This window comes from Rutilus rutilus, assembly GCF_951802725.1.
Source record: "Rutilus rutilus genome assembly, chromosome: 12".
NCBI classification, from domain to species: Eukaryota; Metazoa; Chordata; class Actinopteri; order Cypriniformes; family Leuciscidae; genus Rutilus; species Rutilus rutilus.
The window spans coordinates 39630721-39656305 of NC_140217.1; the positions used below are offsets into that span (position 1 = coordinate 39630721).

The window sequence follows — 25585 nt, forward strand, 5'->3', positions numbered from 1 at the left end:
CTAACTCCACCTGAAAACTTTGACCCGACTGAAGCTTTAGAAATACAGCTTGCAATCAATCTAGAACTAGATGCAATTTCCAATTTAGCAACATAGACTAATAACATTAGACACAATAATATTGTCATATTACACCCAGTGTGATTTCATCATAATTCTACAGAAGTGCCCTTAAAAAAGAAGAGGGAAATGAATACCATGTTTACAACAGAGTCAGATGTATGTGTGCCATAACTGATCGTTACTTTTGCAGAGTCATATATGAACATACAAGGTTGGTCTCATAAAGAATCTCACTAAAAACATTAGCCTTATCTTGTTTTGCTTCTTCCGCGCTGAACTGCGCAAAACAAAATAAAAGCTATATGATATCTACACAAGTATTTAGTTCACTCAGCAGGTTGATTTTATATATTAATGCAGCCAACATTCCCCACAGCAAATGTCTAAAATAAAACGAGTTACACTATTTCAATGGTCCACTTTAGACATTCTACTAATTTTAAGTAACTTTGCAGCTAACTCTCAGTAGAGTTTTAGTAGACAGTTAAGTCCGAGTTAATAGAATAAGTTTGAGTTGTAGTTGCAAAGTTACTTAGAACATCTAAAGTGGATCATGGAAATAAAGTGTTAGGGTTAAAACTATGATCCAGGTTTATGATTTCCTGTGAAGAATGTGTGAGCTTCATTCATCTCTCGTGGGACGAGGGAGAGCTTCTCTCTGCATTATCTTCAAGGTCGGCTGATAAAGAAGACACAGATCCATTGTTATATGCGGGCTGTAAAGAGGCTGTCTGTGATATCCTGGCTTCACCTCTATGAGACTCAATCTTCTCGTCCTGCAGGGATAGTTTGGCTTAAATCAAGGGGAAATAAATCTTATTTCTGGTGCTCATTAGCCGTTGGTTATACACGTATCCTCTGCTCTACACATGCATGACAAACAGAAATACAGGTGTTCGGTTGTAGAGTTTTATTGGAGGGGTTTGGGAGGGAGGATGATGATGATAAAATGATAAAGAGGCAGATGTTCCTTTGAAGTTTTGCATCAGTCACGGCTTCACCTTCTTCTGAACCTGGAGAGACGCATAAAGGATTTAAAAGAAGTCCAGCAGAAATTATGCTTTTTTCACCATTCATTAATTTTCAAGACATTTGCTTTAGATTTACCTAAAATATACACATTTACTTAAGTCACAATTTCTCACTACCTTAATTTCAGTTTAAGCAGTTCTGTAAATACACAAATATCTATTCTCATTTAATACATGGTCATTAAAATCAGTTTGCATAAATAACTGTAAAATAAAAATAAATAAAAAACAAATTTACAGTATATGTGAGTATGTTTATTTTATCATGGTGTATGTAAACATTAGTATTCCCTATGCAGGGAGCCTAAATTAAATATATAAGGATTTGATTAAATGCATGATGGAATGTAGCAATAAAGAATTAAAAGTACAATGAAATGCAAGCATAAATATGTACATTTTATAAATGTATAAATACATTTCTCACCCCTTATATTTCTTTATACTACTAAATACTTAAGCTTATATTTAATTATTTAGTGATGTATTCATTTTTTCCAAGATTTGCTTTATGTTGTGCACTATTTTATTTCAAGGGTTTGAGTTTTTTTTTTTTTTCACATTTTATTTTAGAGGCCATTTTGTATGGTACTTTACATCCTTTATTTTACATGAAAAATTAATTAACTCATGCTTGCATATTGTACTTTTATATATTTATTGCAATATTTCATGATACATTTAATCATGTCAAATCCCTCCATAATTCCCAACCAATGCATTGTATTTCTTTTATTTATTAATGAAAAATAAAAGTTAAATATCAACACTTTGTTTTCATTTCATTTAACAGCACTTTGGTAATTAAGTGTTTCCGGATGCATGAAAAATGAGCACATGTACAATATCTAATCTGAATGTGTTTTAGGGAAATACTAAATCTCACTTGGACTTTGACTTGAAGCGTCCTCCCTTCTTGTTTGGAAGGCCGAGTCTCTTCCTGTCCTCGAAGGACGGCCTGAACAGAGAAATCACTGTTAGTCTCGGAGACAAGAATGAGAAACCTTGAAATGTGGAACGCCACTCACCCCGCTCTGTACTGCTTCAGCGTCTTCTTGCTGGTGTTCGTCAGCTCCTTGTCAAACACAGACTTCTTCCTAGATTTGTTCGGTTTTTTAGCTGGAAGAAGAAGGTTCACGCTAACAGTCAGAGTTTGAACTCAAGGTTTGTGAGAATGTCAGTCCATGCTGGAGGATTACAGGCGTTTATTTGCAAACCTTTCTGAACGGGTTCGTCTTCTGGAACGACTCTGGCTCGCTTCGGCTTGCGATCGCGTTTAGCTGCTCGTTCAGCGTACATCTGAGACTTCAGCACCTCGAACTGAGCTCTCTCCTCAGCCTGGTGCACACACACACACACACACACACGTTCAGCATTTCAAAACTCAAGTGAGTGGCACATCTGATGCATCATACAGTGCTCAAACTCCCAAGAAAAAATATGACCCATGGATTCATTACCAAGAGCAAATTGCATTTCTGATGGAATAGATTCAGATTATTTTATTTAGTGCCATGTCAGCATTCAAAGCTATTTTCATGGCAAAAATTAAATTACAAAAATACAAATATCATATAAATACAATAAAAACCAAACAAACAAAAACAGCAAGTCATATTTTACAATATTTTTTTCCAAAAATATTTTCATGTAAATCCAAAACCTTTTCATGCATAAACTTACTAAATAAGTCCAGTTTACTTCACCTCAGGACTAAAGTCTCACCGTTAACTCTTTTCTCTTGCCCTGTTTCAGGAACTCTGCACGTTTTTTCTTTCCTCTCAGAGCAAAATCAAAATCCTGTAGCACCTTCGCCACTTTGACAAAGACACACACAAACAATTATTGAATCATAAAGAATTATTGAAAATCTGAGGTGTGAATGTGGTCATAGTGGGTCTCATTCATGAAACATTCGTAAATATACGAGTAAATATGTGAGTGATTTGCGCGTAAATAGACATTCCCGAAAATTCTTCTCCTGATTCACAAATACTTCGTAAACGTCAGATTTGATAGTGAAATGTGTGTGTGTGTTAATGAATTCCAATCAGTCGTAAATGGGACGCTCGTGCACGCTCATTCTCAATTACCATAAATCCCGCCCATTAAAACCGACTGACAACTATATATGGGCATCATATTATGACACCAAACGAAGGATTTCAACATGTCTTCTCAAAAGCGAATGAAGAAGAGAAATTTTGCAGATGCAGAAATTGAAGTTTTATTATCAGAAGTGCATTCAAAACGCCACATTTTATTTTCAAGCGTACATAGTGGCGTATCAGGTCCTAAAAAAAAAGGATTTTTGGCAGCATATTACAGATGCAGTTAATGGAGTTTCATCTGTTAATCGAACAGTCCCAGAAGTGAAAAGAAAATGGTTCGACATGAAGCTTGGCTGCAACACTTGTGACTTGCGGACTTGTAAAAAAAAAATAAAAAAAAATAAAAATGAATAAACAGCTTGAATATAATAAAAAAATAAAAAAATAAAAAAATAAAGACTTGCGGACTTGTGTTCCGTTTGCAGATGCTATTACTGGCTCTCGTAATAAAAGTAAAAAGAAAAACCGTATGTAATTACTATATATAATATTTTTTCAAAATGCTGTGTAAATATGTACCCCGATTAAGGTGAATTAAAATGCAGCCTTATTAATGAGCAAAACGCTCAGATGTTAAACGCACTATTTACGCGTGGCTGGGAGCAGGTGTAGATTTCTTTCGTACCAACAAACATTTGGAAAATACGAACATTTTAATGAATCCGAAAATTTACGCCAGAACCACTTTACACACGATTTACACAAAAATTCGTTCTGCTCGTGTTTCATGAATGAGACCCAATGAGTGGATTTGCTTAATTTGGGGTCAGTAAAATTTTTATTTTATTTTTTACGAAATTAACACTTTTATTCATCAAGGGATGCATTAAATTGATCAAAAATGACAAACACATTTATAATGTGACAAAAGATTCTATATCAAATAAATGATGTTCTTATGAACTTTTTATTCAAAGAATCCTGAAAAATAAAATGTGTCACAGTTTCCACAAAAATATGAAATGGTTTTCAACACTGATAATAATCAGAAATGTTTCCTGAGCAGCAAATCAGCATCTTAGAATGATTTCTGAAGGATCATGTGACACTGAAGACTGGAGTAACAATTCAGCTTTGATCACAGGAATAAATTACATATTTAACTATATATTCACATAGAAAACAGCTGATTTATATAGTAATAATATTTCACAATTTTACTGTATAATTGATCAAATAAATCAACCCTTGATGAGCAGAAGAGACTTTTTTTTTAAAAACATTAGAAAATCTTCCCGACCCCAAACTTTTGCACTGAAGTGTGTTTGTGTGTTTCAGGAAAGCGCATGAATTGATGGAGACTCACTGCGCTCTTTCTTCCTCTCCTCGTGTGTCTGGAACCAGGTTCTGGGCGGCTGTTTCTCGTCTGCGCTCTGTGTTATCCTCTTCTGAGCTAAACTGATCTGGACACACACACACACACCGTTTAATACCACAGGAGTCGGTGTGTTTAATCAGACAGCTGAATGTTTGAAAGAAGAGTGTCAGACCTGCGCTTCTGAATGAGCCATTGCCTTTTCCTCCTTCTCCAAGCGCAACACTGCGTACACGTCCTTCTCCAACTTCTCGATCAGATCACGAAACTTCAGAATCACCTCTGGTGACGTCAAACAATCACTTTACACCAGCTTTCCATTAGATTGTGATATATTGAAAAAAAAAAAATTATAATAATAAAAAAAATACTACTACTAATAATAATAATAATAATAATAATAATAATAATAATAATAATAAATAAATATATTTTTTTAAATAGTTCCTGCCTTTATTTCCTACAGTATACGCACTGCTTCATTCCAGAGTTATTATCGTTAACTAAAACTATTAAAAACCTTTCTGTTAACTGAAATACAGCTTAAAACAAAAAAGAAAAAAAAAGAAATATTGCCTTGGCAATAAACTGAAATAATTTTAAGTTGAGGCACAGAAATTATTACCTGTAAATGAATACAAAAATAGAACTAAAAAAGAAAAAAAGAAAAAAGAAACCTAAATAGCAATATAAAAAAAAAAGACTTAAAAAAAATATATATAATAAAATGACAAATATTTTAACTAAAATTAACATGAAAACTAAAAGCTAAAAGTAAAAAAATATATATTTTATATATATATATATATATATATATATATATATATATATATATATATATATATATATATATATATATATATATATATATATATATATATATATATATATATATATACACACACACACACACAGACACAGACACATACATATATATACACACACATACATATATATATATATATATATATATATAAAAAACTAAAACAATTAAAATGGTTTAAAAATTAAATAAATAAAGCTGAAATAACTAAATACAATTATTATATGGAAAACTTATATAAGAAATGTTGCCTTGACAAACAAGCTTAGGTCAAGGTCAGTTTTAGTAATTTAAGGCAAATAGAAATAATAATATATATAAATATATGTAAATAGTAGTTTGTGATATTGAAAAGGATTTATATAATTATATATAATAAAATAAATTCTCTCTCTCTCTCTCTCTCTCTCTCTCTCTATATATATATATATATATATAGTTATAGTTATATCATTTTGATTCCAACCGATGTGCAATGTATCATTTAGAAAGAATTATTAATCAGTCTGACAGATTCATTAAAAAATGGTCATAAATTGGGCGCATATTTTCCTCAGTCTTTACCTTGAGGAATGACACGAGCTTTGACGGGCGCTTTGGCTTTTTTCACGATCTCTTTCAGCATCTTCCTCTCAGTCTCGCCCACGAGAGACACGGAGCGGCCCACTTTACCCGCGCGGGCCGTCCTGCCGACCCTGTGCACGTAATGCTTCGCCGTGTTGGGCATGGTGAAGTTTATCACCTGCACACACAGATGCATTCAGATATCGTGGCCTCACTAATATTAATACTCAGAGCGAACGAATGAGAACTCACAGTTTTCACCCCGTCTATATCCAGTCCTCTGGCAGCGACATCTGTGGCCACCAGAATATCAATCTGTTCATCCTTGAAACGCCTGAAACACAGAGACGTCTTTCGTTCAGCTCCTTTTTAAAGGCAAACATTTGTGTTTTTAATCAGACGAAACTGTTCACGGCACCTCAGACTCTCCAATCTCTGCGTCTGCGACAGGTTTCCATGAAGCTCGCCGACCTTTAACCCCATCAAACCCAGCAGAATGTGCATGCGATGAGCCTGTTTCTTAGTCTGAGTGAAGAGCATCACGTGATCCTGAAACGTTCTGGTGAGCAGAGCTGTGGACAGAGTCATGTGATGCTTTAATGCTTTCCTTTTCCTTTAGTTTGTACATGTTAGTTTGATCATTTTAAATTAAGCTGATATGCAATTAAATTGAATATTTATATGTAAAAAAAAATTAAATGAATATTAAAAATGTTTCCTTGGCAAGCTGAATAAACAATGTCTAAAACTAAAACTGAATTAAAAATAAAGATAAATAAAAATATATATTTTTAAATTATCAAAATAAAACCCAACTATAATAATTTACAATTAATACAAAAAAACACTGTCACAGATCAGCAAAAAAATAATAATTCCTTCAAAGATGACGGATGGTTTCAAGGGAAAGATGTGTTATAAATGCATATAAATAAATATTCATTACTGATTATAAATTGCTGAATGTAATGTAATGTAAAAAAGTGGATATTTGCATGTGATTATGCATATTTTTTGCTTATTAGAGCAACACACTAATGCCAAACTCTGCTGGAATAAATGTGAATGTCAGTGAGTCTCTAGTGTGCTTCACGTGAGAAGAGTCACTTAAAAGGACGCGGTTCAGACAGCAGACTACTAAGACCCCTCACTAGGGCACTTTACCTGCAACAATAGCCTCTCTGTCTCCCTCTTTGTTGGGTCTGATCCTCACAAACTCTTGTCTGAGATACGGCGCCACGTCTGTGTTGCTGTTCACGAAGATCCTCACCGGCTGCTTCAACGACACCGACGCCAAGTCCTTCACCTGGAAACACATTCACAACGCAACAATATAGATATGATGAACTAACATATATGGCACACAACCCATGTGATGATAGATGATATAATGTTTTGTCTATAAAGAAAAAACCCTGATTTCGTCTACCTCTAATATCAGCCAAATCAAACACTAGATCTGTCTGAGATCAATATGATCACTGTTTGGAAATTGATTTTGTTAGTAAAGAAATTAAATTAGAAACGGTGGTATTGTTATTTTAGTTTTATTAAATGTTTTAATTTTATTTAGTTTAATGGAATTTGTCTGTCTTTACTTAATTTATTTTGATGTATTTAATCAATTCTATCTATCTATCTATCTATCTATCTAATTTTATTTAGTTTAATGGAATTTGTCTGTCTTTACTTAATTTATTTTGATGTATTTAATCAATTCTATCTATCTATCTATCTATCTATCTATCTATCTATCTATCTATCTATCTATCTATCTATCTATCTATCTATCTATCTATCTATCCTCCATCTATTCTCTATTTATCTATCCTCCATCTATCTTCCATCTATCTATCTATCTATCTATACATACATCCGTCTATCTATCCTTACATCCGTCTATCTATCCTCTCATCCGTCTATCTATCCTCTCATCCGTCTATCTATCCTCTCATCCGTCTATCTATCCTCTCATCCGTCTATCTATCTATCCTCACATCCGTCTATCTATCCTCTCATCCGTCTATCTATCCTCTCATCCGTCTATCTATCCTCTCATCCGTCTATCTATCCTCACATCCGTCTATCTATCCTCTCATCCGTCTATCTATCCTCACATCCGTCTATCTATCCTCACATCCGTCTATCTATCCTCACATCCGTCTATCTATCCTCACATCCGTCTATCTATCCTCTCATCCGTCTATCTATCCTCACATCCGTCTATCTATCCTCCATCTATTCTCTATTTATCTATCCTCCATCTATCTTCCATCTATCTATCTATCTATCTATACATACATCCGTCTATCTATCCTTACATCCGTCTATCTATCCTCTCATCCGTCTATCTATCCTCTCATCCGTCTATCTATCCTCTCATCCGTCTATCTATCCTCTCATCCGTCTATCTATCTATCCTCACATCCGTCTATCTATCCTCTCATCCGTCTATCTATCCTCTCATCCGTCTATCTATCCTCTCATCCGTCTATCTATCCTCTCATCCGTCTATCTATCTATCCTCACATCCGTCTATCTATCCTCTCATCCGTCTATCTATCCTCTCATCCGTCTATCTATCCTCACATCCGTCTATCTATCCTCTCATCCGTCTATCTATCCTCACATCCGTCTATCTATCCTCACATCCGTCTATCTATCCTCACATCCGTCTATCTATCCTCACATCCGTCTATCTATCCTCACATCCGTCTATCTATCCTCTCATCCGTCTATCTATCCTCACATCCGTCTATCTATCCTCTCATCCGTCTATCTATCCTCTCATCCGTCTATCTATCCTCTCATCCGTCTATCTATCGATCTATATCTATCTATATTCTTCCATCGATCCATCTATCTGCTTGTCTGTCTGTCTATCCACCCACCCATCCATCTATTTTTCCATCCATGTCTGTCTGTCTGTCTAGCACAATATACTGTATTTGATTTCAAACCCTTCAACACTGGCTCCATCGAGCATCTTTCAGAACACATGACTGACAGTGGATAATGTATCAGTAAAGCTGAAGACGAGCAGCATCACCTCCTCGCTCATGGTGGCTGAGAACAACATGGTCTGTCTCTGATAGGAACACATCCTGATGATCTCCTTCATCTGCTCCTCGAAGTACTCGTCCAGCATCCTGAGGAAAACACACGCGTTAGGGATGTGGCGGTGAGGATATTTTCCCACCGGTTAATCAACGAGTGACAACACTGGTAACACCGGTATCGCTCTAATTTAAAGGCGAAAGTAAAATACACACGTCCGTACGTGCATTCATAATGGATGGTCGATTTAATTGGAAGGTTGATGAAGGGCTTCTAATTAAAACCAGTAGAGCTCCTTCCCTTTCGGAGCAGAGCAAGCGCTTTTCCATAGGAATGAACTGAAAACGCTCTGTTCGGCTCGCTCCCGTGGACACATTTTAGTCTCGCTTTCAAATTAGCACCGATTCGGGGGCGGATTGCTTGAATGGTGAGCTCATTAGCCTATTATTCTTAATGAAAAACAACAACAAAACAGTACAATGACAAATTCGTAGCTGCAGAAGTTTCCCTCTCACCTGTCGGCCTCGTCTAAGATGAGGATCTCGATCTGACTGAGCTCGAACGACGGCGTGTTGTGCAAGTGGTCGATCAGTCGTCCTGGTGTGGCGATCAGGACATCAGGACCCGCTCTCAGCGCCGCCTCCTGAGACTTCAGGTCCAGCCCACCTGACAGAGACACAAAACACCTCATTAACAACACCGCTCCACTCGAGAGGTCTTATTTTAGTGCAATCAACAAGAGCATGAGAAAGACCATTAAAGCAAAAGAGTCATTCATAACTGGTGATGTTATTGTTTACTAAACCTAAAACAATTAAGAAAAATCCTTAAAAAAGCTGAAAAAAATTATTTATTGGATAAAAAACTAATTAGAAATAGAAATTAAAGAAACAGAAATACATAAGCTAATTAAAATTTAAAAAGCACATAAAATTACTAAAACTATATAAAACTGGAACAAGCTATAAAAAATCGTTTAAAAAGAAATAACGCTAAAATAATAAAATATAATTATTAAATGAAAACCTTAAACTTAAACTTCAGAGATGTTTCCTGGCAACTTCTTGAAATAAAATAAGTACTAAAAAAAACACTGAAATAAATGAAAGAAAAACTGAAATTAGCTTTAAAGCTGTTGAAAAAGGTTCAAAAAGAAATAGTTGAAATAAAATAAAATTATTAGATAAACTTCTTAAATTAGAAATGTTGCCTTGGCAACTTCCTGAAATAAAATAAGTTTAGGTTGTTAATTTCAAAAATTACTAAAACAAATAAAAGACAACAAGAAGTATAAAAAAAATGTTTTAAAAAAAGAGCAAAACCTCAAAATGACAAAAGCACATAAAACTACCGAAGCTTTAAAACTAAAACTGAAATAAATCAAATAAAGTAAGTAGATGAAAAAAAAAAGTAAAGTACTAGTACTAAATAAAGTAGTACTTTAAGTAACTAAAGGTAAAGTACTAAATTTACTAAAACAAAACCTGAAATAAAAATAAGACAAATAGGAATATTTGTAAAATACTTAAAGCTAAATGGATATATAATAAAAAAAATAAAATAAAAAAAAATTCATGACACTTAAACTGAAAAATAAAGTTTGAGTAAATCGTCTACTAGTGAGGCGTCTCTTACCCACTGTCAGGCACGTGCTGATGCTGGTGAACTGTGCCAGCTGACGGGCCACGGTGTGCACCTGGATGCCCAGCTCTCGGGTTGGCACCAGAACCAGCACTCGAGTCACCTGAGTCTCTCTCGGCTTGTAGATCAGACGCTCCAGAACCGGCAACATGAAGGCTGCAGTCTTTCCTGAGACACACAACACACACACACACACACACAGTCAACTAAACGTCACAGAGATTACAGTTAGAGTACCTCACGCATATTTAGGTTGGTTGTTTATATTTCTTCTTTCTTTCTTTGTATGTAGGATCATTTATATATTATGTTTGTGACTGTGTATAAAGTTACATATGTGCTTAGGTATGTAAATATGCCATTGTTTGTTTAGGTATACCATATACACATAGTTATCTGTATATATGTGTATTTGTTTTGATCCTTGTGATAATTGTCATTGTTTTTTATTTTAACCAGGGACGAGGGCCGCAAATTATCTTTATGCCCCATGTACACGGCATCGGTTGTCTGTGTGTGACAATGCCCAGTGTATTGTCCCTGCTAAATAAACAAACAAAAATAATAAAATAAAACAGTAATATTCATATTCTTTCTGGTCCAATCAAGCACAGACAGTGGAAGTCTTACCAGTGCCAGTGGCGGCACACGCACAGATGTCTTTTCCCAGAAGCCCCACCGGAACACAGGCTTTCTGGATAGGAGTGGGCTGCTTAAAGCCCATAGTAGTGATGGCCTGAGGAAACACGAGGAAAACAACGTGAGATGAAACTGTGCATCTTCTACTGAAGGTCCATCAGAAGTTTCATTTTGACGGCTTAGTTATGTTTATCTTTAATGGACCATTACCTTTTATAAAAGTGGTCATTTATTCCGATGACACCATGAAATTCTCCAGGTTATTGTCCCTAAAGCGTTTATACGAGCTATTGACATCATTTTGCAGCCTAAACCAACATTACTAGGTCAAAAGCGTCTGTAACGACTCAAAAATGGTCACTTGCATTCCATGATTGCTTTATGCATGCAAGCAATAAGGTACTGGAGGCTAGTGCTGTATGGTGAATATTCATCCGTGACTTATTCACCATACAGCACTAGCCTCGAGTACCTTATTGCTTTTATTAAACGGTTACCACACAATACAAATATTAAAGCCGAAAAATATGTACTTCTGCAACTTTCATGAAGTAAAAATCACTAAAAGCCTTCCTTCCGCTGGAAAAAAATAGTCCCTGGTCGTAAACAGCAACAGACGTTACATACATTATTTCGCCAATAGATGGCGGCAAAAACGGTCTTTATGAGTGAGTCAGTCAGTAGAGAAGACTTTTACACTGAAAGGACTCGAACTTGTGAACACGGAGAAGGCTATATCTACTGTAAATGCAGGTACACTCGCTTACTCGATTTCTCACAATACTCTACTCTAGCTTTAATGAACAATATCAATGAGATCAAACATATCCTCCTCCTGAGACCCAGGAAAAAAAAGAAGTTTTTTTCCCCATGTCATCACATTTAGAGCATAAAAAACAAATGATATAAAAACATTTTTGAAAAATTATATTTTATTCATATGTTATGCTATGTCCTCTGTAGTTGACACCAGGACTCGGTTGTTTAAAAAAATTAAATGACATGAAATGATATGTATAGGCAAAATATATTTTTTTTCAATCACCAATAAAAAAAAAAAATGTAACCAAAATTTGTATAAAGATAATTCTCAACTATATTATGAAAGATATAACGGAATGAATAGATACACCATAAAATGGATAATATTCCCATTCAATGCAATGTCTCTATACACTGTATCTAATGTGCACATTAATGTGTTCTTGGAGCAACATTTAATGAAAAAAGAAGTGTAATAATTGGAGTAATAATTAGCAACATTTGAATAATATCTAATATTTCATAGGAATATTGATGTATAATTTATTTCCATATTCACTTCTTGTGTCTCCCAAAATGCCTGATAAACATGATGTAAGTCCTGATGTGGACATAGAAAGTCATTTTTTGATTTGAAACCCCATTACATTTTCCTGAGATGTTGGTTTATGAAATACAATTTGAAAAGTAGTCCGATTTAAATGATAAATTACAATATATTATCATATTTCCTACATTTGATCACTAAATTAATGTCAGACATTTTTAAAGACCAAGGAGAAGTTGTTTTCATGGTGAAACCTCCAAACATTTGGTGTCTCTGAAAAGCCCTGAACGTGCTCTTCACAGGACACCCAGGCTGTGACATGTGACATGTATGATGTCAGAGAAATTAACTAAAAAATAATGTCCACTACAGTAGACAAAAGTCTATTCCTGGGTCCCAGGAGGATATGTTTAAGTTGCTAAGAGTGGTTGCTAGGGGGTGTTGTGTCGTGATACACAGAACCGTTGGGTGAAGCGGTCATAGCCGTGTTTTATCGTGAATCAATCAGAATCGAGGAGTGGAACTAACTGTTTTATAAATATTGATATAAAAGTGCATATGAAAAGTGTATTACATGAAATTAATAATGAATCGTCAGTCTGACCTTCAGTAAAGGTCTGGATAGATTCATATCCGGGAAGGTGAGGTTATCGTCATACTGGGAAGCGTCTTCAAAAAATGCTTCAGGCTGGAAGAGAGCGCAGGAGTGAAACACTGAGAACATCATAATCATATGAGATTTATACCATAAACAACTCAAGAAAACTGATTCCAACTCACAATTTTCCTCCTGCCCTTCTTCTGTTTTTCTCTCACAGTGTCTGGAAGAAAAGAAAGGATGAAATAAATCAAACGCGTTCATAGAGAAGAATAAAAAGGGTGTTTGTATTGGTGTCGTTCTTCCACATACCTGCTTTTTTCAGCACCTCTTCATCACCTGATGAGAACTCGTCTTCCTCCACCTCATCATCATCATCATCATCATCATCATCATCTCCAGCAGATTCTTTATTGTTATTGTCATTTTCATCCTGTTCTTTATCATTCTCTTCTTCTTCTTCTTCATCTTCGTCATCTTCATCATCATCATCTTTTTCCGGTTTAGAGGCTGGAGTTTCTGTTTTCTTGTTTTTTTGAGTTTTCTCCTGCAGATGCATAAATATGACAAACATGTTACATTTATTGAAGTTAAAATGATTTCCAAACAAACAAATCCTTAACAAATACTGTAACTTCTTAAACAATACGCACTTAATATTACTGAGTATCGAGACACTTAATATTCAGGAATATTATCGTTTTGCACTGACACTTTCCGCATCGGATGACAACAAAACTCACACTCAACAAAACAAAACTCACACTGAGATGCTGAATAATTGTTTCATAATTTAATTGTTTTTTTTTCATAACTGATGTCTGTGTGTCTGGTGTGGAAGTCAGAGGTTAGTTGTGTGTGTGTGTGTGTGTGTGTGTGTGTGTGTGTGTGTGTGTGTGTGTGTGTGTCTAGTGTGGGAAGTCAGAGGTTAGTTGAGTGTGTGTGTGGGGTTAGTGTCAGAGGTTAGTTGAGAGTGTGTGTGTGTGTGTGTGTGTGTGTGTGTGTGTGTGTGTGTGTCTGGTGTGGGAAGTCAGAGGTTAGTTGAGTGTGTGTGTGGGGTTAGTGTCAGAGGTTAGTTGAGAGTGTGTGTGTGTGTGTGTGTGTGTGTCTGGTGTGGGAAGTCAGAGGTTAGTTGAGTGTGTGTGTGGGGTTAGTGTCAGAGGTTAGTTGAGAGTGTGTGTGTGTGTGTGTGTGTGTGTGTGTGTGTGTGTGTGTGTGTGTGTGTGTGTGTGTGTGTGTGTGTCTGGTGTGGGAAGTCAGAGGTTAGTTGAGTGTGTGTGTGGGGTTAGTGTCAGAGGTTAGTTGAGAGTGTGTGTGTGTGTGTGTGTATATATATATAGCAGGGGTTAGTTGTCGCTAAATCTCCCGTTTATAACAAACGCCGAACAGAGGAGAGCTAAAAGAGAGCGAGACAGAGCTCGTAATAAAACAACATCGGCTTGGCTTTAGGAGATGGAGAACTGAGGGATTTGAAACATTATAAAAGCGACTGTTTTTATTACTCAACAGGAGAGTAAGGTGTTGTATTGAACAGATAAACCTCCATATGCAGCTCTAACAGAATTCACTGTAAAGCATGATCTATTGTGAAGATCATTTAACTATAGTTGTTCTAGCGCTGTTCTGGAATTTATTCCAGGAAGTACCGTGTCTAATAATGGGTAAAGCTACAGTAACGTCTTCAGCTGGTCAGCTTGAGATCTTTCATTACACTGGTTATATCTCTGAAGCCTATAGTGAATGTTTTATGAGCAACAGGAGAATCATATTCATCCGCAGTCACGCAGAGCCAAGCACAACCAAAACAATGTTCTTCTGCAAAAGCATGCAGTTTTGTTTATTAACCGCTAGATGGCCAGAAGTTACATAGTGTACCTTTAAGCAGAATAACGACACTATAGTCTTCAGTAGAGCTGCTTTACAGCAGAATATGAAGTTTCATCATTGATTGTGTTATTTGCATGTTTATTACTTTGAAGCAATATGTGACCCTGGATGACAAAACCAGTCACATGGTTTTTTTTTAGGTTTTTTATTGAGATTTATGCATCATATGAAAGCTGAATAAATAAGCTTTCCATTGATGTTTAGTTTGTTATGATAGGACAATATTTGGCTGAGATACAACTATTAGAAAATCTGGAATCTGAGGGTGCAGAAACATCTAAACATTGAGAAAATCTCCTTTAAAGTTGTGCATTTATGTTCATGATTGTGCCGCATTCACTCACAAAAATACATGTTTTATATATTTACGGTAGGAAATTTACAAAATATCTTCATGGAACATGATCTTTACTTAAAGGGGTACTTCACCTCTGGGAAGATGAATGTATATTTAAAATAGGTCATTTAAGTAGAAGAAATGTGAAGAAATTTTTGAATTTGGAGCTTTCTAGACTGAGAAAAGCCAGAAAAAGTATTTTTGGCTTATGTGGATGAAAGACAACAACTCCCAGAATGCACTTGCTTCGCTGCCTTAGGAGGCCACGCCTACCGGTAAGAGTGCGCAGATGAAAACAACAAAGCTAGCCTACGTGATGAGTTTGCGAGGGATTTAGAGATCGTCCAAAATGTCCGGGATTCGGCTTTTGCGTTCTACAGTCGCCATTCATTCATCATGTTTACTGTGGTGAGCAGGACGAGGCTGAGGGCCGTGGGAGAACAGCGCGAGGCCGGTGGCGAGATTACTGAGACGCGTCGGGTCTCGCATCTCTCACGGAGGAGCGGGAATTTTTCTTAGCAATGGTAAAACGCACATCAACCGATCACTTGTTTAGCGTTCATGTAAACACTACATTCAGATTCACCAATCAGAATGAATTCAGTTAGATTGAAAGGTGTGCATGTAAACAATGAATGGCGACCGCAGAAAGCAAAAGCTGAATCCCGGACATTTTGAACGATCTCGCCCGCCGGACAAATCCGGGAAAAGGAGGATGGTTACTTACTCAGCTTTCTCCTACTATTCAGCTTTCTCCACAGAACAAGAGCCTGCTAGCTTAGCTTCCAAAGAAAGACGGCTGACACGTACTGTGTACATTCTGTGAGTGAAATCCCTCCCTCTATGGGCGGGCTGAAAACATGCGGAACAACGCCATCTACTGGCTGTAGTCTTTAGCCTCTGTCCAGAAAATCCTCCGATGACGCAAAATGACGATTTTTGCATCATCGGAGGATTTTTTCCAGACAAAAAATACATAAATCTCTTGTCTCAGGGGGATATGAGGGTGGAAAGCATGGTAATTCGAAAATACTACAGGTTTTCTACTAATACAAAGCTTAATGCTAAATCCTGAAGTAACCCTTTAATATCCTAATGATTTTTGGCATAAAAGAAAAATTGATAATTTTGACCCGTACAATGTATCGTACAAATATACCCGTGCGACTCGAGACTGGTTTTGTGATCCAGGGTCACATATATTGTATAAAGCGCTATTTATATAAAGGTGACTTGCCTCAACATTGTCTTACCTCAATTTTGCGCTTTTTCCGCACTTTCTCGATCTTTTCGTCCAGAGTCGTGGCCGCTTTCTGGAAAAAAGCGAAAGAAGAGATGAAGATCCGACACGAGCCACACACACATCACTCCGTCCGTGTGAATCTCACTCACCCTCTTCTTCAGCTGAGCCATCACGTCATCCATCGCCCAGTCTCCGCTGTACAGGCCATCTCGCTCTCCAAACTCGAAGTCAGCGCTGAAGTCTCCGGTGCGGCCCTTCAGCGCGCGCTTCTCTTTACTCAACACGATGGGCTGATCCTGGACAAACACAAGTCATTTCAGGCTAGAGTCATGCTATCAGACGCCAACACTGTAAAATATACCATGGTGAGGACATTCGTGTGCAATGGTATTTACAAGCCGCACGATGAACCGTTAAAAGATGGCGATCTAAAGCAAACCCTAATTATAAGTGCGTTACACTTTATTTTAAGGTGTCCTTGTTACACATGTTACATGTACTTACAATAGTAATAACAGTAAATTATGCATAATTACATACAACTAACCCTCAACCAAACCCAAATCCTACCCTAACCTTATAGTAAGTACATGTAGTTGCTTAATATTACTCAGTACTTATTTGAGTAAGTACAATGTAACTACATCACCTTAAAATAAAGTGTCATTGTTACAGTGTAATTATACATATTAGTACTGAGTAATATTAAGCAACTGCATGTACTTACTATAGGGTTAGGATCAGAGTTTGGTTGAGGGTTAATTGCATGTAATTATGCATAATTTACTGTTATTACTATGGTAAGTACATGTAACGTGTAACAAGGACACTGTAAAATAAAGTGTTACGCATTTTTAGGTAACACTTTATTTTACAGTGTCATTGTTAATGATAACTATTAATTATGCATAATTACATACAACTAACCCTAAACCAAACTCTGATCCTAACCCTATAGTAAGTACATGCAGTTGCTTAATATTACTCAGTACTTAAATGTATTATTACACTGTAACAATGACACCTTAAAATAAAGTTGTTGTTTTTTTAATATGACTTTTGTTCAGGAAGGATGAATTCAATTCTTCAAAAGTGCCAGTAAAGACATTTATAATGTTACAAAACAAAACATTTTGGGTGTAACAAACCCATTTTTACTTTGAGTTAATTTAGCACATCAAGTTAAAATAAGTGAAAATGTGAAATGCTTCACTGACAAGCTCAAATTAAATTAGCTCGTTTTTTATATTTAATTTTATTTCAAGCAACGACAATGTTTGTTTTTATGGATTTGGTTTTAACTATTTGTCAAAAAACAGTTTTGCAATTGTACAAAAAAACATGATGCACATCACAAAACATGTTATTACCACAGTATGAGGCTCAAAACACAGTATTACCATGGTACATCCCCAGATAACGTAGTGTTATCATGATGTGCTTCAAAAACATGGTAAATCTCCATATAAAGTAGTATTATAATGACACAGATCACAAAACATGGTATTACCACCGTAAGTTCCCCAAAACACAGTACTACACCTTTAAACAACATACTATTACCATGATGCACTTCCCAAAAACATGGTATTATCATGGTAAAGGCCCAAAAATAAATAAAAACATGGTGAATCTTCAGTGAATCTGAACTGTAAACTGAACTTACATCTTCATCGTCGGACGCTGAATCCGGCTCATCTGGCACTTCAACATCCTCATCAATAGTTCTGATCAAATCCATATCAGAAAACATGTGTTCTGTAAAACAGGCTGATAACTACAACAGAGCACTAATAACTATTATTAGTAACTATTTATAGGGTAAATCTGATCTTATACTTTTTTTTTTCTACATAAAAGAGACCCGGTCATATAGTCTCACAAATCATAAACGTATAACTGTGTCTGATTGACACACTAACAACTCTGCATGTTCATAAACACACACGTGTGTCGCTCAACTGAAGCAGCGGAAGTGCGTCATTCTCACGTGGTTCTTATTCAGTTGCTGCGGCGGAAACCGGAAGCTACACTGACACCTAAAGGCGCGGAGGACCAGACGATTAAAGGGACAGTTCTCCCAAAAAATTTAAATTCTGTCATTTACTCACCGTCAAATTGTTCCAAACAAACCCGTATACATTTCTTTGTTCTGCTGAACACAAAGATATTTGGAATAATGTAACGAAGCAGATCTCATAGTATTTTATTTCCTACTATACTAGTCAATGGGTGCAAGATATGCTTGGTTACAAAAATTCCTCTAATTATTGCCCTTTGTGTTCAGCAGAACAAAGACATTTATACAGGTTTGGAGCAACTTGAGGGAGAGTAAATTACATTTTTGGGTGAACTGTCCCTTTAAGAGACCACCTCGGCCAACAATGCATTGCGAACCGGGAACTTTAAATGAACAATATATGGTTAGCTGAGACTGCAGAGGGTTGTAGATCTAAAATAAACTATGTCTGAACACAAAATATGATTTAAAAATACAGTTTACTTTCAGGAAAGTCAACTTAATGTGGTTGCAAGTGCCAGACCTTATATTACAACCTGACAGAAGACATGCATATTATTAAACAAACACTTTAAATCATATAGTTGATGCTCAGTTACAATTAATTCATTCAATGCTGCAATAAGACATTTTTTGTAAAAGGCTTTCTCAGTGCAATGCCTCTCAAAAATAACCCAGTACTTAAATTTAAAGAAAAGAAAACTGAACTCCTCTGCAAATGTGTAACTAGTTTAATACTTAAACAGTTCTTGAATATTACACATCACCAAACTCTAAATATTAACTATGCATCATCCAAACATGCAATTGCGTCGCTATATATTCTACAAGAAACCATATGCATAAATGAAACATTAAGAGAACATGCCATTTATGAGATGCATTGAGTTCATGTGATGCATTTCTATAATGCATGTTTTTTAGGCCATTCAGTTGCATCAAGTAGTAAAGCTCAGCATAGTTTATTGCATGTTTAATTGGCATAATTTAAGAGAGAAACACAAGAGTCATATTAAAACATAACTGTCAAATTAGACACTTTATTATTTAAAAAAAAAGTAAGAATACAAAAATCAAACTATACAAGAACTTGCAGCCAAACTTTCCTGTACAAGGAAAAGACGGATCTTAAACACGTTAGTCCAGCGCTGAGGTTTACGGTCTGGGAGGACGCATGCCTGGAGGAGGAGGACCTGGAGGAGAACCACAATTACAATCACTGTAGAAACATGGTGACCTTTACAATAAGGTTCATTAGGTAATGCATTAACGAACATGAACTGACAATGAGTGGTTACACTATTTTAAGGTGTCATTGTTACAGTGTAATTATATATTTAAGGGATACTCCACTTTTTTGGGGGGAAATAGGCTCATTTTACAACTCTCCCAGAGTTAAACAGTTGAGTTTTACAGTTTTCGAATCCATTCAGCCGAACTCCAGGTCTGGCGGTACCACTTTTAGCATAGCTTAGCATAGATCATTGAATCGGACAGGACCATTAGCATCTCTCTCTCTCAAAAAAAAAAAAAAAAGACCAAAGAGTTTCGATATTTTTCCTATTTAAAACTTGACTCTTCTGTAGTTACATCGTGTACTAAGGCCGACGGAAAATGTAAAGTTGCGATTTTCTAGGCTGATATGGCTAAGAACTATACTCTCATTCCTGCGTAATAATCAAGGAACTTTGCTGCCGTACCTTGAGTCCAGCAGGCGTAATGATATGACGCAGCGCCTGAAAATAGTCGACCCTATAGTCTACCGAGCTGAGGACTATTTTCAGGCGCTGCGTCATATCATTACGCCTGCTTGACTCATGGTACGGCAGCAAAGTTCATTGATTATTACGCAGGAATGAGAGTATAGTTCCTAGCCATATCAGCCTAGAAAATCACACACAAAAAAAAAAAAAAAATCTCGAAACTCTTTGGTCATGTTTTTGAGAGAGATGCTAATGGTCCTGTCCGATTCAATGATCTATGCTAAGCTATGCTAAAAGTGGTACCGCCAGACCCGGAGTTCGGCTGAATGGATTCGAAAACGGTAAAACTCAACTCTTTAACTCTGGGGGAGTTGTAAAATGAGGCTATTTCCAAAAAAAGTGGAGTATCCCTTTAAGTGCTGAGTAATATTAAGCAACTACATGTACTTACTATAGGGTTAGGGTTTGAGTGTCAGTTGCATGCAATTATGCATCATTTACTGTTATTATGCAAGTACATATAACAAGGACACTAAAATAAAGTGTTACCCTATGAACAATACATTTGTTACAGTATTTATTCATTTTTGTAAGACAAATTGCTGTTCATGTTAGTTCTCAGTGCATTAATATGAACAAATACAACCTTTGATTTTAATAATGTATTAGTAAATGTTGAAACTAATATTAACTAAGATTAGTAAGTGCTGTAGAAGTATTTTTCATGCTGGTTCATGTTAACTAGATTCAGATGCCATGTCAGCATTCAAAGCTATTTTCATGGCAAAAATCCAGTTACAAAAATACAAATATCATATAAATACAATAAAAACCAAACAAACAAAAACAGCAAGTCATTATTTTTAATTAACATGATAAAATAAAAAATCCAAAACCTTTTCAGCTATTCATGTTAATTAAAAAAAAAAAAATCTTGTATAATATGACTTGCTGTTTTTGTTTGGTTTTTATTGTATTTGTATTATATTTGTATTTTTGTAATTTAATTTTTGCCATGAAAATAGTTTCGAACACATGTGGTAGTTAACTAATGAACCTTATTGTAAAGTATTACCAGAAATATTAACCATGCATTGTCATTCAGATTCATGCGAGCTAATCTAAACCGGCTTTACCTCTCATTCCAGGTGGCGGCGGCCTCATGCCAGGAGGCGGCATTCCCATCGGAGCGCCGCGGCCGGGTGGCATTCCCATCGGGGGTCCCATGGGTGGCCTCATGCCTGGAGGAGGTCCCATCATCCCTGCGGAAGAGGCACAGGCACAAGGGTGAGCATTAACCATCACACAACCGGATGAGTGTTTGATGCACCGCCATGTGATTCTGAGCTCAGTGTAATCCTGCTTCCACATCATCGGTCTCAGAAGACATTTCTGTCGTCACAGCTGGCGAATCAGCACGGCCATCAGAAAGACACACCGTAACTGAGGAACACGGAGACGTTCTCACCTGGAGGAGGAGCTCCTCGGCCCATCGGCGGGGGGGGTCCGGCCCGGCCTGGAGGGTACTGGGTGGGAGCGCCGGCTATACTGGCACCAGCAGCGGCCGCCGCAACCGTGCCTCGACCCTGAGGGGTCATGACCTGAGACACACACACAGAGAGAGAGAGATGCAGTGTGTTATAAAGAGAAGGACAGCTGGGTTTGACAATGAAACAATGAAAATCAGGATAACTGAATGCATCTCAGATTATAGTGGTACCTGTTGTGATGGGCCGCCGACTCCTCTGACGGGTCCTGCGAGTCCAGCGGGAGCCTGTGCCATCGGTGCTCCGGCGGGAACACCTCGACCGGCCGCTCTGCCCACACCTGGACCTCCAGCCACTCCGGCCAGCGGCACGCGGGCGATGCCAGTCTGTCACACCACACAAACACCACATCAATCTCTTCACTCACAACAAGCCAATCAAACGAGTCCGCATGCAGACTCCTGACGGAGCTCCGGTTCCTCGCCACTGTCGCCTTTTCACGTTTGTTGCCATTGGCTTGCGTAGTGGGGGACATTAAATTTAACATTTCATTTAGTATTCAACAATATTATTGATCTGCCTGCATTGACACCATTAGATTTACGAACTGAACTGGACGATGACATCACGGTTTTCTCCAGAGTGGTTATCTGTATAAATTCAGGGTTCCCACTCCTCGGTTAACTTCAAATTCAAGGACTTTCCAGGTCCAATACCCTCAAACTCAAGGACGTAATGTGGGGACACACTTCAAGTGAGAGCAAGGTTACATCGCGTTACCTTGTAAGATACATTGTTACAGTTTTGCACGCATGAACGTTATGGCAACGTACAACACAGTACCTCACGCAACATAACACAAATGCGGTAACTAGCGTAAATCAAGCATGCTAGTGCGCATAGGCCTCGAAGTGTTCACGAAATGACATTAGCGGACCGGAGGGAATAATATGGAATTTAAAGTTTTAAAATTAATATAAATTCAAGCACTTGTTTCTATGCATGTTTATTTTCAAAAACTTTCCAGGGTCTTGAAATCTTTTTCAGATGCACAGACTTTCCAGCACCCGTGGGAACCCTGTAAATTAATAACTTTTTACAACAAAATGAAACATCACTGAACTTACAGCTGGACTGTGACGCCATTTTCTTCTCGAAACAAACTTTGTTGCATTATTTTCCTGTTAACTCTGTAAAGCTGCTTTGAAAATCTGTATCGTAAAAAGCGCTATATAAATAAATGTGACTCGACTCACGTCTTTAGGAGGAGGTCCTTCCACAGTCATGGACACGAGATTCTCTCCTCGGAGCAAAACCAGACCCAACACCCTCTTCTCCTCTCGCTCCGGCTGCTTGGAGTTCTTGGGTCTGTGAAGGACATGGATTGATAAACGTGACCCTGGATCACAGAACCAGTCTCGAGTCGCACGGGTATATTTGTACGATACATTGTACGGGTCAAAATTATAGATTTTTCTTTTATGCCAAAAATCATTAGGATATTAAGGAAAGATCATGTTCCATGAAGATATTTTGTAAAATTTCTACCGTAAATATATAAAACATTTATTTGTGTGAGTGAATGCAGCACAATCGCCAACATAAATGCACAACTTTAAAGGAGATTTCTCAATGTTTCGATTTTTTTGCACCCTTAGATTCCAGATTTTCAATAGTCGTATCTCAGCCAAATATTGTCCTATCATAAACCATACGTCAATGTAAAGCTTATTTATTCAGCTTTCAATTGATGAATAAATCTTAATTTCAAAAAAATTGGCCCATGTGACTGGATTTGTCATCCAAGAGTCACAAATACTGATATAATGAATTTTCATAAATTACAGGATAATTTTCATTTTTGGGTGAAATAACCCTTAAAGTTTCACAAGGACTCACTTGATCTTCCTGAACTCGTCACAGTCGCACAGGATCAGGTTCATGTGTTTGTCGAACGCTTTGAACGTGCCGATGAAGATTCGCCCGTCCTGCAGGATACAGCGCATCCGAAAGTCGATGTGCTGCAACATCTTACTGCTCTTGCCGACCGTCTGAAACACAAAGAGAAAAGAGTTCAAGTTAGAGATGCGTCATATGAACATCATCAGCTGATACTACTGATTGCCTGTATTAGCAGATATTGCCAGGAAAGAACATATTACAACCTTTTTTATTACAAATTAAAGAAAACTATCAATAATTTGTTCACTCCATTGTGTTTTAGTGTCTGATTTACAATTATAGAGCTAATATGAATGCCTAAAGCATTGATATCATAAAAATAGCATTATCAAATACCGAAATAATCGTTGCAAAATAGAAAAGCAAAATAAAAGTCTTCTTCCGTCTAGCGTCACTAACTGGAGCAGAGGACATGAAAACGTAAACATACACCAATAAAGCTACAAAAAGAGTGCTGCAAAACACAAGTCACTAAACTGAATAAAAAATTATAATAATGTGAGTGCCTAAGCATTGAAATGCGTTTATAACAAAAACTATTGGCGGTTTGGGCAAAATAAGAGTCTACTTCCGGTTAGAGCTGCACAACTGACTTGAGCAGAGGACATGAAAACGTAAACAATACACTTATACAGCTAAAAGAAGGTGCTGCAAAACTTAATTCATAAAAATGCATCAAAACTTATATAATAATGTTCGATTAAATGATTTAAATCGAAGCCTTGCGCTAGAGTTCGGCTGCGAGAGCACACAAACGGCGCTCATTCATTACCCTGCCTGGATTTTAGAGAACTATTTCTGTATTTTATTATACAAACATTTCAGGAATAAACTACCGTAAATAATGTGCTTTATATCACATATGTAGTGTTTCCGGCTGCTTTTTTCTTAGAACACTACAAGCAGTTTCGCACTACGTATCAACAACGTATTGGAAACTCAAGACATTTTTATTCAAAATCCTAACTAATCAATAGAAATATTAAGATAATTGATTAATCACACACTAATAAGCTAAACAATGAAGTCTTACCATGGTTGCTGTTAGGATGGCTCCGATTAATATCGGATTCTGCCAAACAAGGTTTAAAAATTGACCCGCGAAGCGCCGCTGAGTCCTTTAATGGAGGCGAAGCGGAAGAGAGTGCGACCGGAGAAGAGTCCGACCGGAAACACGATCTAACAGTCCCTTCTTCCTGTTTGTTATTTTTACGATAAAGCGTCTTCAAAAATGTCTAAAAATAAAGGAACAGTAGTATACAAAATATGACACAATAAGGAAATAAAAATAACAATATAATTGAATTTATCCTAATTTAAAAACTTTTATTTAGATTTCTTTTATTTAGTTCATGACTGTAGTAGGCTAAGGTTTATTATATTAATTAAATTGTTTCATCTTTCTTCAAAATTAACAAGGTGAATTGCCCACAACAGAACACAGAATATAGTTGTGATCAGGGCAGGACTTAGGGTGGTGGGGGCCCCTGGGCTTGAGTCACTTTCGGGCCCTACCTTCTATACATTACTTTAAATAGAACAAAATGATACATAAGCTATGTATTAGAGCTACACAATTCTGGATAAACTGAGAATAAAAATAGAGATCACGATTCTGAACAAACAACTAAACAAAATAACAATTTATGTTAATTGCTGAAGTCTATTAAAAATGTTTAATTAATCTGAATTATATAAAAAAAAAAAAAACTTGGGTTTGAATGAATGATTCAATTCCTCAATCAAATACACTTGTTTCATAGATGAATCAGCATTTTTGAACGAATCTCCTGAA

The 25585-nt window shown here is 36.7% G+C and overlaps 2 protein-coding genes across 2 annotated transcripts; both read right to left on the bottom strand.

The window, feature by feature from the left end:
• Nucleotides 1–958: 958 nt before the first annotated feature.
• Nucleotides 959–18597, bottom strand: ddx27 (DEAD (Asp-Glu-Ala-Asp) box polypeptide 27). The gene is made up of 21 exons (XM_084426821.1): nucleotides 18285–18597; nucleotides 16768–16914; nucleotides 16629–16688; nucleotides 13464–13698; nucleotides 13334–13374; nucleotides 13158–13241; nucleotides 11236–11341; nucleotides 10600–10773; nucleotides 9480–9630; nucleotides 8957–9056; nucleotides 7072–7213; nucleotides 6326–6479; nucleotides 6160–6241; nucleotides 5908–6085; nucleotides 4696–4802; nucleotides 4512–4608; nucleotides 2820–2911; nucleotides 2312–2432; nucleotides 2123–2213; nucleotides 1981–2052; nucleotides 959–1076 (listed from the first exon to the last, which is right to left on the bottom strand). Exons 1-21 carry the CDS (start codon nucleotides 18369–18371, stop codon nucleotides 1061–1063), a joined length of 2337 nt encoding a protein of 778 aa, XP_084282947.1. The 5' UTR covers nucleotides 18372–18597; the 3' UTR covers nucleotides 959–1060.
• A 1053-nt stretch (nucleotides 18598–19650) lies between these two features.
• On the bottom strand, nucleotides 19651–24951 carry snrpb (small nuclear ribonucleoprotein polypeptides B and B1). The gene is made up of 7 exons (XM_084426633.1): nucleotides 24824–24951; nucleotides 23728–23879; nucleotides 23085–23196; nucleotides 22062–22214; nucleotides 21810–21942; nucleotides 21478–21603; nucleotides 19651–19831 (listed from the first exon to the last, which is right to left on the bottom strand). The coding sequence occupies exons 1-7, from the start codon at nucleotides 24824–24826 to the stop codon at nucleotides 19794–19796; spliced, it is 717 nt and encodes a 238-aa protein (XP_084282759.1). The 5' UTR covers nucleotides 24827–24951; the 3' UTR covers nucleotides 19651–19793.
• Between the last annotated feature and the right edge of the window lie 634 nt (nucleotides 24952–25585).